The sequence below is a fragment of the Panthera tigris genome, chromosome X (genome assembly GCF_018350195.1).
Source record: "Panthera tigris isolate Pti1 chromosome X, P.tigris_Pti1_mat1.1, whole genome shotgun sequence".
Classification (NCBI taxonomy): domain Eukaryota; kingdom Metazoa; phylum Chordata; class Mammalia; order Carnivora; family Felidae; genus Panthera; species Panthera tigris.
The window spans coordinates 1,932,067-1,944,538 of NC_056677.1; the positions used below are offsets into that span (position 1 = coordinate 1,932,067).

General features: G+C 47.8%; 1 protein-coding gene across 2 annotated transcripts in view; it reads right to left on the reverse strand.

The window, feature by feature from the left end:
- Positions 1-556: 556 nt before the first annotated feature.
- Positions 557-12,472, reverse strand: part of PRKX (protein kinase X-linked) — a 67,294-nt gene continuing 55,378 nt past the window's right edge. The window contains exons 6-9 of one of the 2 annotated variants that reach the window (XM_042973871.1): positions 10,654-10,711; positions 5,196-5,273; positions 2,825-2,973; positions 557-1,024 (exon numbers count right to left, since the gene is read on the reverse strand). In XM_042973871.1, coding sequence (XP_042829805.1) covers positions 2,848-2,973; positions 5,196-5,273; positions 10,654-10,711 — 262 coding nt within the window. In that variant the 3' untranslated portion in view covers positions 557-1,024; positions 2,825-2,847. Of the gene's footprint in view, positions 1,031-2,824; positions 2,974-5,195; positions 5,274-10,653; positions 10,712-12,472 lie in introns of both variants that reach the window. The other variant, XM_042973872.1, reaches the window with a different exon arrangement.

Sequence of the window (12,472 nt, forward strand, 5' to 3'; positions counted from 1 at the left end):
CCTCCTGGCTGCCCGAGGACACGGATGTTTCCAGGCGAGCATGGGAAGAAAGGAAGGGGACAGAGGGGTCTTGGACGTCTGTGGAAGTGTCCTCCTGGCGTCGCCCTGGGCTCTGGAACCTACTAGTTAAGTGCACAGACATCCCTGCAACAGAAGGTCCTGGTTGAGCCCTACGACCAGCCACATGGACAGAGGTGAGGAGCTCTGCGTTTCCAGAGCACTCACAGCCAGGGGGGAACGGGCAATCCCGTGAGGTCCGTACAGCAAAGTTCAGAATCAGGAAGCGGAAACACAGGGCAGAAGGTCATGGATCACGGACAGCACGGACCCCGAGGACGTCTTTGCGCATCCCGTGTCCTGGGAAGAACCACATCTAGCAACACGCTCAGTGTGGACCACTCCACATCTGCCTTTTCACCGTGTTGCTAGATGTGTCTCTGCCCTTCTGTTTCAAGAGCTAACGTCACCAGGTATGACGCACTAAAGACAAGAGACGCGGACCCACCACACGAAATTTTCTTCACCACCTACGAAATGCACAGAAGACGACACAAAATGCACACACCGTATCCGTTTTAGGTTTTGTCCCCAAGGAAACAGATTCTTGAAAGAGCGACTCGAAAAATAAAAATCACAGGCTGTGCCAAGTACGAACATGGACATCAACGCACGATTTGCACGCCACTCATACAGTCTTTTTACACACGCACACGCACACCATCTGTGGTGACGGCGGAACACGTTGAGTTCAAACTTATAAAGTGAAGTCTGGGAGGAAAACCGAGATATCACAGTAGGTTCATCGCACTAAGAGAGAAGACAAAATCTACAACCAAACAATTTTCCAAAAGTTCCTACTGTGCAGTAGATTTCCAGTTGTTTAAATAAGGCCAGGTCCGTGACTTTCTACGGGTCTCCAGGCTCTTTATATATATCCAGATATATAGAAATACGGAAACGTCCTTATCCCGCGTAGACGACCCCTCTTCTGAGCAATCAGTGTCCCCGGCAGGTTCAAATGGTCCTGTTTCTCCCAGGAGACAAGATAAAGGATTTGGTTAGTTTGCAAAATAACGGGGTCAATTTTGTAATAACAGCAATAACTCAAAAGGAACTCAACGATACGCACACACAGGAGGAAACTTTTTCAATGAAATTCTTATTCCAAACATCCACAAGCAGGGATCGTAAGGGGTGTGAGATGCTTAATAAAACAAAACACAACAAAACTAAGCAGTCTTTTTACAAAAAAATTTTTTACTGTTTATTTATTTTTGAGAGAGAGAGAGAGAGTGTGAGAGAAGGAGGGACAGAGAGAGAGAGAGACACAGAATCCGAAGCAGGCTCCAGGCTCCGAGCTGTCAGCATAGAGCCCGACGCGGGGCTTGAACCCACAAGCGGTGAGATCATGACCTGAGCTAAAGTCAGACGCTGAACCGACTGAGCCCCCCGGGCGCCCCCAAACTAAGCATTCTTTTAAAGGTGGGTCTCAAATGTGATAGGATGGTGTCATGAATATAGATCGCATGGATTTCACAAGCAAATCTCGATCCTGTCTCAATGGGCTTCACCATAGAACCTTCCAGTTAGACAGAACACATTTTATTCTGAGGTCAAATAAAAGCTCAAGTGTGAGCTATCTCCCTTCCAGCTGTCCTAACATCATCTTCCTTGGGCTAAAAAACATGGAGAAGGCACTCGCAAAGATGAACAGTTAAGACATACAGTTATCAGTCAGCTCTGGAGGGCAGTATTCACCCTGAGCCTGCCTCTCATCCGTGGCAGACCATTTCGTTTCCCGAAGAAATACCTTCCTACACGGAGACTCACCCCTGATGACTGAGCACGGAAAATGCCGGATCTCTGTTCCGCCCCGTGTGCAAAATGACGGAGACAGATTAAAACGTTGGGGCGCCCGAATGGCTCAGTCAGCCAAGTGTCCGACTTGATTTCGGCTCAGGTCACGATCTCAGGGATCAAGCCCCACGTCGGGCTCTACACTGGCAGCTCGCACCCTACCTGGGATTCTCCTGCTCTCTGCCTCTCTGCCTCTGCTTATGTTCTCTCTCTCTCTGTCTCTCTCTCTGTCTCAGAATAAATAAACTTTAAAAAAAAATACGAAAATCAAAGTCACCACATAGGCATATCACTGGCAATATGTCGCCTCTCTTCCTTCACATCATTTTTCATGCCTGGACATGAGAAGCAAAGCCATAAACTCAGACATTCCACAGACACAGAATCAGAGACCTTCGCAGGTTCCAAGACATGACAGACTCAAAACCCATCCTTCTAAATGTCACACTGAGCTTAGCCAATTTCATACGAGGGGTGTAAGCTGGTATGATCACTTTTTGGTGAAAAGGGACCTAAAAAAAAAATACCTTTTTGGAAATACGTGATAAGTGTTACGGGGAAGGTGGTGTGGAGCTCAGGGCTTCCAGAAAAGTCGAGAACGCAGGGAGTTTTACGAAAGGAGACATGCGTCTCTATATTCGGGCACACACACACCTTGCAGGGCTCTTACTCAGATGTACGGATTGTGTCCCTCAGGTCTGTCTGGGGAGGAGGGTGTGGGACGCAATACTGTCTCTGGGCCACCTTGAGTGACACCTTGAGTAACCTTGAGTAACATGCCCCGGGGGGCCGGGGGTGGGGGAGTGCTTCTTAAACAAGCTGATGCTTGGAAGGACCAGGTCAAGTTCTGCTCCCCCGCTCGTGTCCCACTGGATGAGGGAAGCCCCCGTCTTGGTCGACGCAACATCCCCTTGATGAGAGGACGTGTCAACCTCACTGGAGTGCAATTACGGAGAAGAAGATATACCTTCCACGTGTGGATTCGCGTCCTCAGAAATTCTTGAAGACTTCCAAATCCTTCGGCGAGACGGGAGGGGCCGCGTTCCAGTCATTGTCGGGATAGGCTTCGAAGTTGGAGGTATCGCCCTCGCCACACAGCTTGGGCACGATGGGTGGCTGTGGGGCCCGGGCAAGACACAAAGGCACGGTTAGGAAGGAACACCGCGCACCGGGAAGGGACATGCATCGCAGCGTCTACGGCTTTACGTAAAAATGGAGAGGAATTGAAAAACAAGAATAAAAAGCACAGAGAACCCAAGCCGTCTTTCCTTTGCTTACGAACATGGGAAGTTTCGAATCTGAAACCGTGCCAGTTTGAGGCACGAAGAGAGGAAACACGCTACCCAGCAGTTGCTTCTTAAAGTCTAGAGGGAGAACCACCCAGATCGCTTGTTAAATGCAGATTCCCAGGCCAGCCGCGGTCTCAGGGATTCTGAGGTAGCTGGTCCAGTGGCCAGAGTTTGGGAAAATCCCAGAAAGATGTCAAGCCTCAGTCCTGCGTTGGTAAAATGAGGTGATCGGCATTGGATAAGAGGTCGGCCAAGGTTTCCCGTAGAGGGCCACTGAGTAAATATTTTTGGTTTTGCCCGCTGTAGAATTTCTGTTGTGACTGCTCAGCTCTGGCACTCCAGGGTCAGGCAGCCTCAGACAAAATGTGAATGAAGGGATGTGGCCGTACACTAATAAAACTTGATTTATAAAAATAAGCAAGGGGCAGGGGTGCCTGGGTGGCTCAGTAGGTTAAGTGGCTGACTCTTGATTTCAGCTGAAGTCACGATCTCATGGTTCGTGGGTTCAAGCCCCACGCAGGGCGGGAGCCTGCTTGGGATTTTCTGTCTCTCTCCCTCTGCCCCTCCCCCATGTGCGCGCATGTGAGCTCTCTTTTTGTCTCTGTCTCTATCAAAATACCTAAATAAGCATGAAAAGTATTTAAAAAAATAAGGAAGGGGCTCAGGAGGAAATAGAGTAAGAGACTAACACTCAGCTATGGCAATGCGTACCTTCTAATATCTATTTGGTCTGGGGTTTTTCTTTTTTTTTTTTTTTTAGTGTTTATTTTTGAGACAGAGACAACATGAGTGGGAGAGGGGCAGAGAGAGAAGGAGACACAGAATCGGAAGCAGGTTCCAGGCTCCGAGCTGTCAGCACAGAGCCTGACGTAGGGCTCAAAATCGCGAACCACGAGATCATGACCTGAGCAAAGTCGGAACACCTAACTGACTGAGCCACCCAGGCGCCCCTCTATTTGGTTTTTGAACAACGAAAATATGTTACTTATTGAATTGGAAAAAATAAGTCAGTTAAGACAATAAAATACTTAAAAGTTAAAAGCAGCTCATTGAGACATTGGTGGTCTGGGCTGAATGTTAGCTTTTGGGTTGGGGGGCCAAGCATTAGCATTTTTTAGGTCTCTCCATCGAGTCCAAGAAGTATAAGGTTGAGAATGTCACTGTTAAGGAGTCGTGTCAAAAGTACATTCAGTTTAGGGAGGCTCCTGGGTGGTTCAGTGGGTAAAGCGTCCGACTCTTGGTTTCGGCTCAGGTCATGATCTCGCAGTTTGTGGGTTCGAACCCCACATCAGGCTCCATGCTGACAGCGTAGAGCCTCCTTGGGACTCTCTCTCTCCCTTGCTCTCTGCCCCTTCCCCAGTCACTCTCTCTGTCTCTCCCTCAAAAATAAATAAATAAACTTAAAAAATGTTTTTCAAAACTACATTCAGTTTAGGGGCGCTTGAGTGGTTCAGTCAGTTAAGCATCTGACTTCGGTTCATGAGTTCATGGGCTGCACAGTTCATGAGTTCAAGGCATTGAAGTCACAGTTCCTGATCTCACAGTTCATGAGTTCAAGGGCTGCATCAGGTTTTCTGCTGTCGGCTCAGAGCCTCCTTCAGGTTGTCTGCCCCCCTCCCTCTCTGCCCTTCCCTGTCTTGCTCTCTCCCTCTCTCTCGGAAATAAACAAACATTAAAAACATAAGTAATTACTTAACTTTATTTATTATTATTACTTATTTTCATTTTATTTAATTATTTATAATTATATATATTTTTATATATGCACATAAATATATATATTCAGTTCAAAGAATGATCTAGAGAATATTCCTCATCTAATCTACTGCCAGGGGTCTCAACCCATTACCTCCAGGTGTCTCTTTATCGCTAAGACTTAACACCGAACTGGGATGTTGTTGGATTAACGATTTGAGATGCTCTGCTCTGTTATACAAATTAAACAAGGTGTCAGCCATAAACAAACGAGTCACAGGGTCACTCTGTGGCCCTTGTTGACGACAAGTAAAAGACGCCAAGCTGAGACCCACCCGCTTACGTATGTTGTACCTTCAGTTTCCTTTGTGGGACCGCCTCCCAATCCACAGTTCGGAACCACCGGTGTCTTTTCACGTCCTCCGCTCCGTTCTTCAGAAGAAACAGGCACCATCAGCAGACAGAATTTTGACAAGACAGGAAAGAAAATATTCCAGAGAAGGTCTACTGTACTTAGGTTAGCGCGTGCGGGCACACACATGCACGCACACACAAAGTTTGCTGTTTTGAGTAACTGTCCCTGGACCATACGCTATGAGGGGGACACCCGTCAATGAAGCCCTTTGTGTTTTGTTCACTTTCCTTCATAGCAGAAACCTCTGGACCACACATGAACGTGTGATGCCAGCTCAGGCTCCCGAAATAAAGAGAGAGACACAGAGTCATTTCTGAATCTGTCAACTGTGTTCATCTTGATGATTTTCTTTGGTATTTAGTATCCTCATCATACAAACATAGGAACCAAGGTTCACTGAAGGATGTAATTGGCTCGGTATTGGGAAGCTATTAAGTCACATGACTAGGACTCAAACCCACGATGTCCAACTTCAGAGATCTTGAACAGCCACCCACTCAGCAGTACCTTCCAATTAGAGCCTTAGTGTGTTTGTGGACTAGAAATGGTGTGCTAACGCCTGTGTGTTTCTCAAGTGTGATCCGATGGCCACGTTGCAGACACCGACGGCAGCATGGCCTCTGAAACCCCCTCCCAAGTGTCCGGGCTTCGACCCTCCCTTTATTCTCCCTTTTTATGATCCTCGGAGCAACTTTTTTAATCGATTAAATGTTGGAAACTGCGGAGAGAGAAATACACGAATTCTGTGACATGGGAAGAAGCCAGTGGATCTGAGTGTAACATTTCGTTTGTGAAATGTTTTACAGTATAGAGCTCATATTTTTAACCTTTTCAATTTTTCATCCTCAAACAGCAAAGCTCTCAATTACTGTATCTACAAAAGGAAAGACATGGTGATGTGAATTGTTTCCACTTTTTTCCTAATCGTATTATTTTGACAACCATTCCTCTTTCCCTATTGGGAAAAAAATACTCTCCCTTCCCTTCTAAGTCAAACAGCAAATACTTGTTGAGTGTTACTGTGAGTGATATGGAGAGAAGGCAAGTAAGATTGGAAGTTTACTCTCAAGTAAGTGAAACTTTACTATGGGTGGTAACGGGTTATACTATATAGATAGAGATAGGTAAAGAGGTAGGTAGTTAGATAGGATGGATAGATAGATAGATAGATAGATATGATGATGGATAGATGATATAGATGACAGGTGATGGATAGATAGGTGGTAATAGATATGATGGATGCATACACAGATAATGGATAAATAGATGATGGATGGATGGATGGATGGATGGATGGATAGACGGATGATACATCAATAGATTATTGATTGATAGATGATGGATGGATGGACGCATGGATGGACGGATGGATGGATGGATAGACAGATGGAAGGATAGATGATGGATAGATAAATAGATGACTGATTGATAGATGATGGATGGATGGATGGATGGATGGACAGATAATAGACTGATAGATAGATAGATAGATATACAGGGTGGATAGATGGATAGGTGGATGACAGACAAATAGGCAGACAGGGAGACAGGTAGAACACAAGGAAGAAAGAGTGCACATAAAGGGCATTAACAGGAGAAAACCAGCAAGGTGGGCAGTGAACACAGAGAAGGGTGTGTGGAGGGGTGATTAGCCCACCACGGCTGGCGCGAGGCCGCACCATGAAGATCAGTGCACCCTAAGCTGAGCTGGGGAGGAACCAGGAGGCCGGTGAACGCCAAGCTAAGGCCCTTGGGCTCTACACTGGGAACACACGTCCTTTTCCATAGACAAATGAGTGCGTGGATGGAGAAAGCCTACAATGGGCACACGTGCAGCGGGAAGCTACAACCACCACCCCGGAAGGCAGGGATACACCCTGACAAGGACAACGACACCGCGCAGAATGGAGAGACGGGCAGCCTGGCGAAAGCACACGCGTCCATCTACAAGCAACCTGCGCTAGACCGCTTGCTACTCGGGAACATATTTTCATTTTGATGAGGCACTCTCTGTAGCCTCTTCCAGCCAGTGTCCACGTGGCGAAACCCCACCCAGACCGTAAGTCCTAGCTTGGATGTCTGTGTGTGCTTTTTCCAGATTCCCTAGGTCGGAACATCCCAGGAGGCCTGGCGTGGTCACTGAGCTCCTCCCGTCACGTTCTACCGATGGGGCATCTGCGTCGTCCTTGAAGTCGTGGCCAAGGACCCTGCTCCTGGCTGCGTGTTCGTGGCATTACCGCGGCAGTTGTCCACTCGTAAGAAGAGGCTGCTGCGAGGACACGTCCAGACCGCACTCCTGGACGGAGGGGCTCAGATGAAAGCCCGGAGCACCCATGGCCTAGCTCTGTGCCTCCTTCTCTGCAAACCCAAACTGCTCCAGGCGGGCCGGCTCACCTCCCCAGGGGCCAAGGCACCTAGAGAAGCGCAGCAGGCCAGCCTCCTCTACCTCTATTTGGATGCGGCGCACCAGGGACACGAGTGACAAACTCATCGTACATTTTAACCGTCACCAGAGCTGTGTTTGATTGGAAGTCAACACACAGAAGCAGGTCCCGAAGACTTTCTGGGACACACAACACGCCGCCCCTACGTTTTTAGCGAGATGTCCACGTGAAAGAATTATCTTTGCTCCTTACAGGAAACAAACACAAATATCATGTCCTTATGAGGCACGCCTGAAACCAACACAATGTTATGTCAATTACACCTCACATGGGAGGAGCCTCCTTGAAAACACAAACACAGGCAATATTCCGCCCTCCCCCCCGCCTCCAAAATGCATGTGACAGACCAAAGTGATGACATGAAATTATAGGAACTGAGAGGAACAGAGAAAATCCAATTTGTCTCTGTGGGTTTGGGGGTCTTTAGTTGGGTGGGGGAAATCTTCCCCAAATCCCATAATCCTGGGCTAATCCTGACAGGAACATGTGACAAATCCCAATAGAGCTGAATTCTACAAAATAACTGGTAAGTCTTCAAACTCTCAAGATCCTCAGAAACACAGAAAGCCTGAGAAGGTGCCACGGTCAAGAAAAACCAAAGGAGGGGTGCCCGGGTGGCTCAGTCGGTTGGGCAACTGACTTCAGCTCCCATCACGATCTCACGGTTCGTGGGTTCGAGCCCCGCGTTGGGCCCTGGGCTGACAGTTCGGAGCCTGGAGCCCATTTCGGATTCTGTGTCTCCCTCTCTCTCTGCCCCTCCCCCACCAACGCTCTGTTTCTCTCTCTCAAAAATAAATAAACATTAAAAAAAAAAAAAAAGACAGAAAAAAACCAAAGGAGACACGATGACGAAATGCAGTATGGGACACCGATGTGACTCCTGAACACAAAGGAGACATTGGGGGAAACTGAACAACATCGAACAGAGTTGGACTTTAGCCAGTCATGTCAGACATGCCGCGCTGGAGTAGGATGTTCGGAATGAGGGAAACTGGGTGTGAGTATTCGGGAGCTCTCTGTACTATCTTTTTAGTTTTTCTCCACATCTAAAACTCTTCTGAAAAAGCAACATTTATTTTTAAAACATCAGGTTGAGGAACAGTAGGGAGAGCTTCTGATCCTGGAGGGTTCCCCTCACTACTACTCCGTGGCTGTGGCACCCGACTACCACGTGCAGTGGCCGGGTTCGTGGTTGTTCAAGTTAGAGTCCTAGGCGCTAGCCTCTCATGGATAACACCCCTCACAAGCCCATCACACCATTTCTAATCGGGCAACGTAAAGGAATCACATGGCAAGCAATTCTAGCAAGGCATGGTCTTGGAGCTTAGCTGTGAATCCATCAGGCAATTTTCATACGACTTGTCATAAAACGGCAGGAAGATCGAACGGAGAACTAATCTGTTTCGTGGCTGTGTTCCCTGCACCAGTAACATCCCATAAATTAACATCGAAGACACTCCTTGGAGACGGGGACATAGGAGCCAGTGTCCGTGAATGATGTGAAGGACAAATGAGACCACTGTTATGGGTTGAATTGTGCCCTACACAAAAGGGATACATCGAAGTCCTAGCCCTGGTACCTGTCAGTGTAAGTGTGTGGAAATAGGGTCTTTGCAGATGTAAACAAGTTAAGACGAGGTCATCAGGGTGGCCCTAAATCCAGTGACAGGTGTCCTTATAAGAGACAGAAGAGGAGAGACACGGACACAGAGGAAAAGCCAAGTGGAGGCAGAGATGGGAGGGGCGTGGCCAGAAGCCCAGGGACGCCTGGAGCCCCAGAAGCTGGATGAGGCAGGAAGGACCCTTCCTTGGAGCCTCAGGAGGGCGCCCAGCCCTGCTCTGCCCGGATCTGAGTGGTCCTGCCCCGCCGGGATCTCAAACTTCTGGTCCTTTGTTGCAGCAGGCACAGTGACACAAATACACCCACATACACAGAGCGTCCCGAGAGCTCGCTGGAGACCAAGCCTCACACACGGGTCTGTGTCCTCCAAGATTAGAGCAGACAAGGCCAATGCACTGGCCCAAGTTTAAGCTCCTCCATGGACGTCCAGAACTAGAAATAGCTAAGAAGATGTTCACGGACTCTCTTAGGCTCGGAGATCCCATAACACAACCACAACATGCATAGAAGATACCATACCCTTTATGCAACAATCCCTTAAATATATTGCCCTCCACATGAAAAGCGTGTGGAAATCATACACGATGTCCACCTCAAATGATTAATTCGCACGCAAATGTGCAAACCCATGTTTATCTCGCCATTCACAACAGCCCAAAGGTGCAAACAACCCAAATGTCCATCAACAGGCAAATAGGGAAACACAACGGGGTCCATCCATGATCAGGATAGTATGACTCAGTCATAAAATGGAATAAAGCACCTGCTACCCCTCGGATGGGCCCTGAGAACATGATGCTCAGGGAGAGAAGCCAGACACAAAAGGTCACTGATGGTGTGATTCATTTACAGGAAAGCCCAGAATGGGGGAATCCACAGAGACAAAAGTAGATTAGTGGTTACTCAGGGCAAGAGGGACAGAAGGACAGCGTAACGACAGCAGAAGGGTATGAGATGAAGGAAATTTCTTTAACATTGACTGTGGTGACGGCTGCATAACGCTGTAGAAGTATTAAAAGCTACCGGACTGTCCACTTTCAATCGGTTGGTCATACAGTATGTGACTTGTAGGTCAGTAACACTATTCGAAAAGCAGAAACAAACCAGCAAAATACCGAGAGCTGCGAGATCACGGTTGAGTCATTTCCTCGTTGGGAGAGAAATGGGATGGGGTGTAGACCCAGTCGGACGGGGCACACCCAGACACCCAGATTTGAAATCTGTCCAATCATCAAACACCAATACCGTGCCTTTGTTTCCATACATAGGGATGTGTGGTGAGAAGTGACAGGGGCAAAGAGTGTGGTGATACGTACGGAAACAAACACTGACCTTCATGTTTCCGAGCCGTCTCGTTCTGTCAACGACCAGCAGTTTCTTAATGAGGTCCCTATTGGGGGGAAAGAGACAGAAAGTATACACATCTTGATATGGAACCGGGCAAGCACAGGATGGCCACAGCCACACGGTCGGCATTTGGAGAGAGGATCAATTTCCCTCTGGCCTCAACCTTTTCTAGCCCTTGTTTCTTAACCGATTATCAGTTTCTAAGTAACGTACGCAAAGCTGGGTGGGCTACACAGAGATCACAGGGCTGAGGAAACGTGGATGAAATCATTGTGCAGGCTGCTGGTGAGAATGCAAACTGGTGCGGCCGCTCTGGAAAGCAGAATGGAGGTTCCTCAAAAAACTAAAAATAGAACGACCCTACGACCCAGCAATTGCACTACTAGGCATTTATCTAAGGGATACAGGCGTGCCGTTTTGAAGGGACACATGCCCCCAGTGTTTATAGCAGCACTATCGACAATAGCCAGAGTATGGAAAGAGCCCAAATGTCCATCGATGGATGAATGGATAAAGAAGATGTGGGGGGCGCCTGGGTGGCTCAGTCGGTTGAGCGTCCGACTTCGGCTCAGGTCGTGATCTCACCGCTCGTGAGTTCGAGCCCCATGTCGGGCTCTGTGCTGACAGCTCGGACCCTGAAGCCTGCTTCGGATTCGGTACCTCCCTTTCTCTCTGCCCCAACCCACTCGCATTCTGTCTCTGTCTCTCTCAAAAATAAATAAACATTAAAAAAATTAAAAAAAAAAGATGTGGTGTATACACACACACACACACACACACACACACACACACACTCTGGAGTATTACTCGGCAATCAAAAAGAATGAAATCTTGCCATTTGCCACCACGTGGATGGAACTGGAGGGAATTATGCTAAGCAAAATTAGAGAAAGACAAGTATCATAAGATTTCACTTACATGTGGAATTTGAGAAACTCAACAGATGAACATGGGGAAGGGAAGGAAAATTAAGATAAAAAGAGAGAGGGAGGCAAACCATAAGAGACTCTTAAATACAGAGAACAAACTGAGGGCTGCTGGAGGGGAGGTAGGTGGGGGATGGGCTAAATGGATGATGGGCCTTAAGGAGGACACTTACTGGGGCGAGCACTGAGTGTCGTTAAGTGATGAATCGCTAAATTCTATTCCTGAAATCACTATTACGCTATGTTAACTAGCTTGGATTTAAATTATGAAAAAAAATAAAGAAAACATTAAAAACATTAAAAAAATCGTGCAGAAAATGAGCCTTTTAATATAACATGCAAAAAAATAGATATCGAAACCCCCCAGGCCAATCGAAAGACCCACAGCCCAGATTCAAAAACTGCATGATGCAGCTTTCAGTGACTAAGCTTTCCTGATGTGCCTTATGTCCCGGGCTCAGGAGCACATAGCCAGACTCACACCGCGCCCCGGGCTCCATGACCAGCTGGGAAGGCTGAGATCCCAAGACCCGTGGTGATCTATGTAATGGTCCAGGGTCCCAGGGTCCCTGGTTGGACCATGGGACGGAAATTCTATACAATATTTTTCATTTCTTTCGAGAGAAAAGAAACCTTTTTGCGTGCTGTATCTGTCTTGGCATCTCAGTGTCTTAGTATTCACGGCACAGGGTGTCCCCCTTCTGGATGGTTATTTTTAAATGGAACCTCCTCTTCTTGCTAGTCTTTTAAAGCCTGCCTGGAGGGGCGCCTGGGAGGCTCAGTTGATTGAGCGTCCGACTTTGGCTCAGGTCACGATCTCACGGTTCATGGGTTCGAGCCCCATGTCGGGCTCTGTGCTGACAGCTCGGAGCCTGGAA